Source organism: Trichinella spiralis, assembly GCF_000181795.1.
Source record: "Trichinella spiralis strain ISS 195 chromosome Unknown Scfld4530, whole genome shotgun sequence".
Taxonomy (NCBI): domain Eukaryota; kingdom Metazoa; phylum Nematoda; class Enoplea; order Trichinellida; family Trichinellidae; genus Trichinella; species Trichinella spiralis.
Window position 1 is genome coordinate 1 of NW_003531469.1, and position 1,101 is coordinate 1,101.

The 1,101-nt window shown below is 37.4% G+C and overlaps 1 protein-coding gene across 1 annotated transcript; it reads right to left on the bottom strand.

The window, feature by feature from the left end:
* Nucleotides 1–25: 25 nt before the first annotated feature.
* On the bottom strand, nt 26–890 carry Tsp_15016 (conserved hypothetical protein; the record flags this gene model as incomplete). The annotated part of the gene is made up of 2 exons (XM_003367282.1): nt 26–134; nt 688–890. Coding segments are annotated over 2 exons (312 nt in total), but the record flags the coding sequence as incomplete, so codon positions are not given.
* Nucleotides 891–1,101: the final 211 nt, after the last annotated feature.

Below are 1,101 nucleotides of genomic sequence, written 5' to 3' on the forward strand. Positions count from 1 at the left end.
CAGATTGTTCTTTTGATTGATTATTTCATCGATTATTGCACAACATCCCGTCAACAACGCTCACTGTTGGTCGCTTTTTACACAAATAAAATGCCAACTGTCTGCTTTGCAAAACTGAATAAAACTTACACCACCTAAATATTAATTTATGTATATATCTATATATATGTACCGTTATTCAACAATGAATCTTCGCATTTTGTGCGTGCAATGACCGTGAACAAAAACAAGAAAAGCTGCACAAAAACAACAACAACAACAACTAACTAACCAGCTGCTTTCCCTAGTGTCAAGTGCTGCTTGCTAGTGACTGCAGTTTTGATTATACGAAAGACAAATACAAAAATACAAAAAAAGCCATAAATGAATGACAAGCACCGTACACATGGCATTTTGCTGGTCAAGCCGTGAGAATGCATGGTCATTTTTGCATGAATAAAGTGCAAATGCACAGACAGACAGACGGTCGAGAAAACGAAACAACCAACAGCTGCTGCTAACCGTGATCACCTACGGTCCTTTTACAACCTACTAGCCAGACAACGAGGTCAACAAACTGTTGCTGATGGTTAAAATTGGCAAAAGTCAAAACCCGCCACAAAAGTATTAAAGTATAAAATAAATGAAAGGAAAAAGTGAACAACAAGAGCGTTGTATAAGTACAAATAAATAAATAAGTAAACTAACCTGACAATATTACTACTATTGTTGACGTAATGAGTGGCTTTGGAAACTGGCTTGTTGTTCAAAGCGGTGACAATCAAATCTGCCAAATTGGTCATCAAAGTTGGAGCCAAAGAATGCTGAGGTGGCAGCGGCAGTGGTGCTTCTTTCACTGGCAATGCTTTACAACAATTGTCAACGTGATTTCGACAGTCGGGACGAAATGACTAAAGAAAACATAAGCAGAATAAAAAAAATATACCACAAGTAAAAAAGGATGCAGAATAAGAAAATTAATGATAAACACACAATAATTAATATTTCAGGATATCATGAAACAAATTAACCAACCAACTGTTGTCTCCCTTCCTTCCTGGTTCTGGTGAATCCCCTTGGACAGCTATCTGGTTTTCATCGGTGGCATGAGCGAAGGCTAAT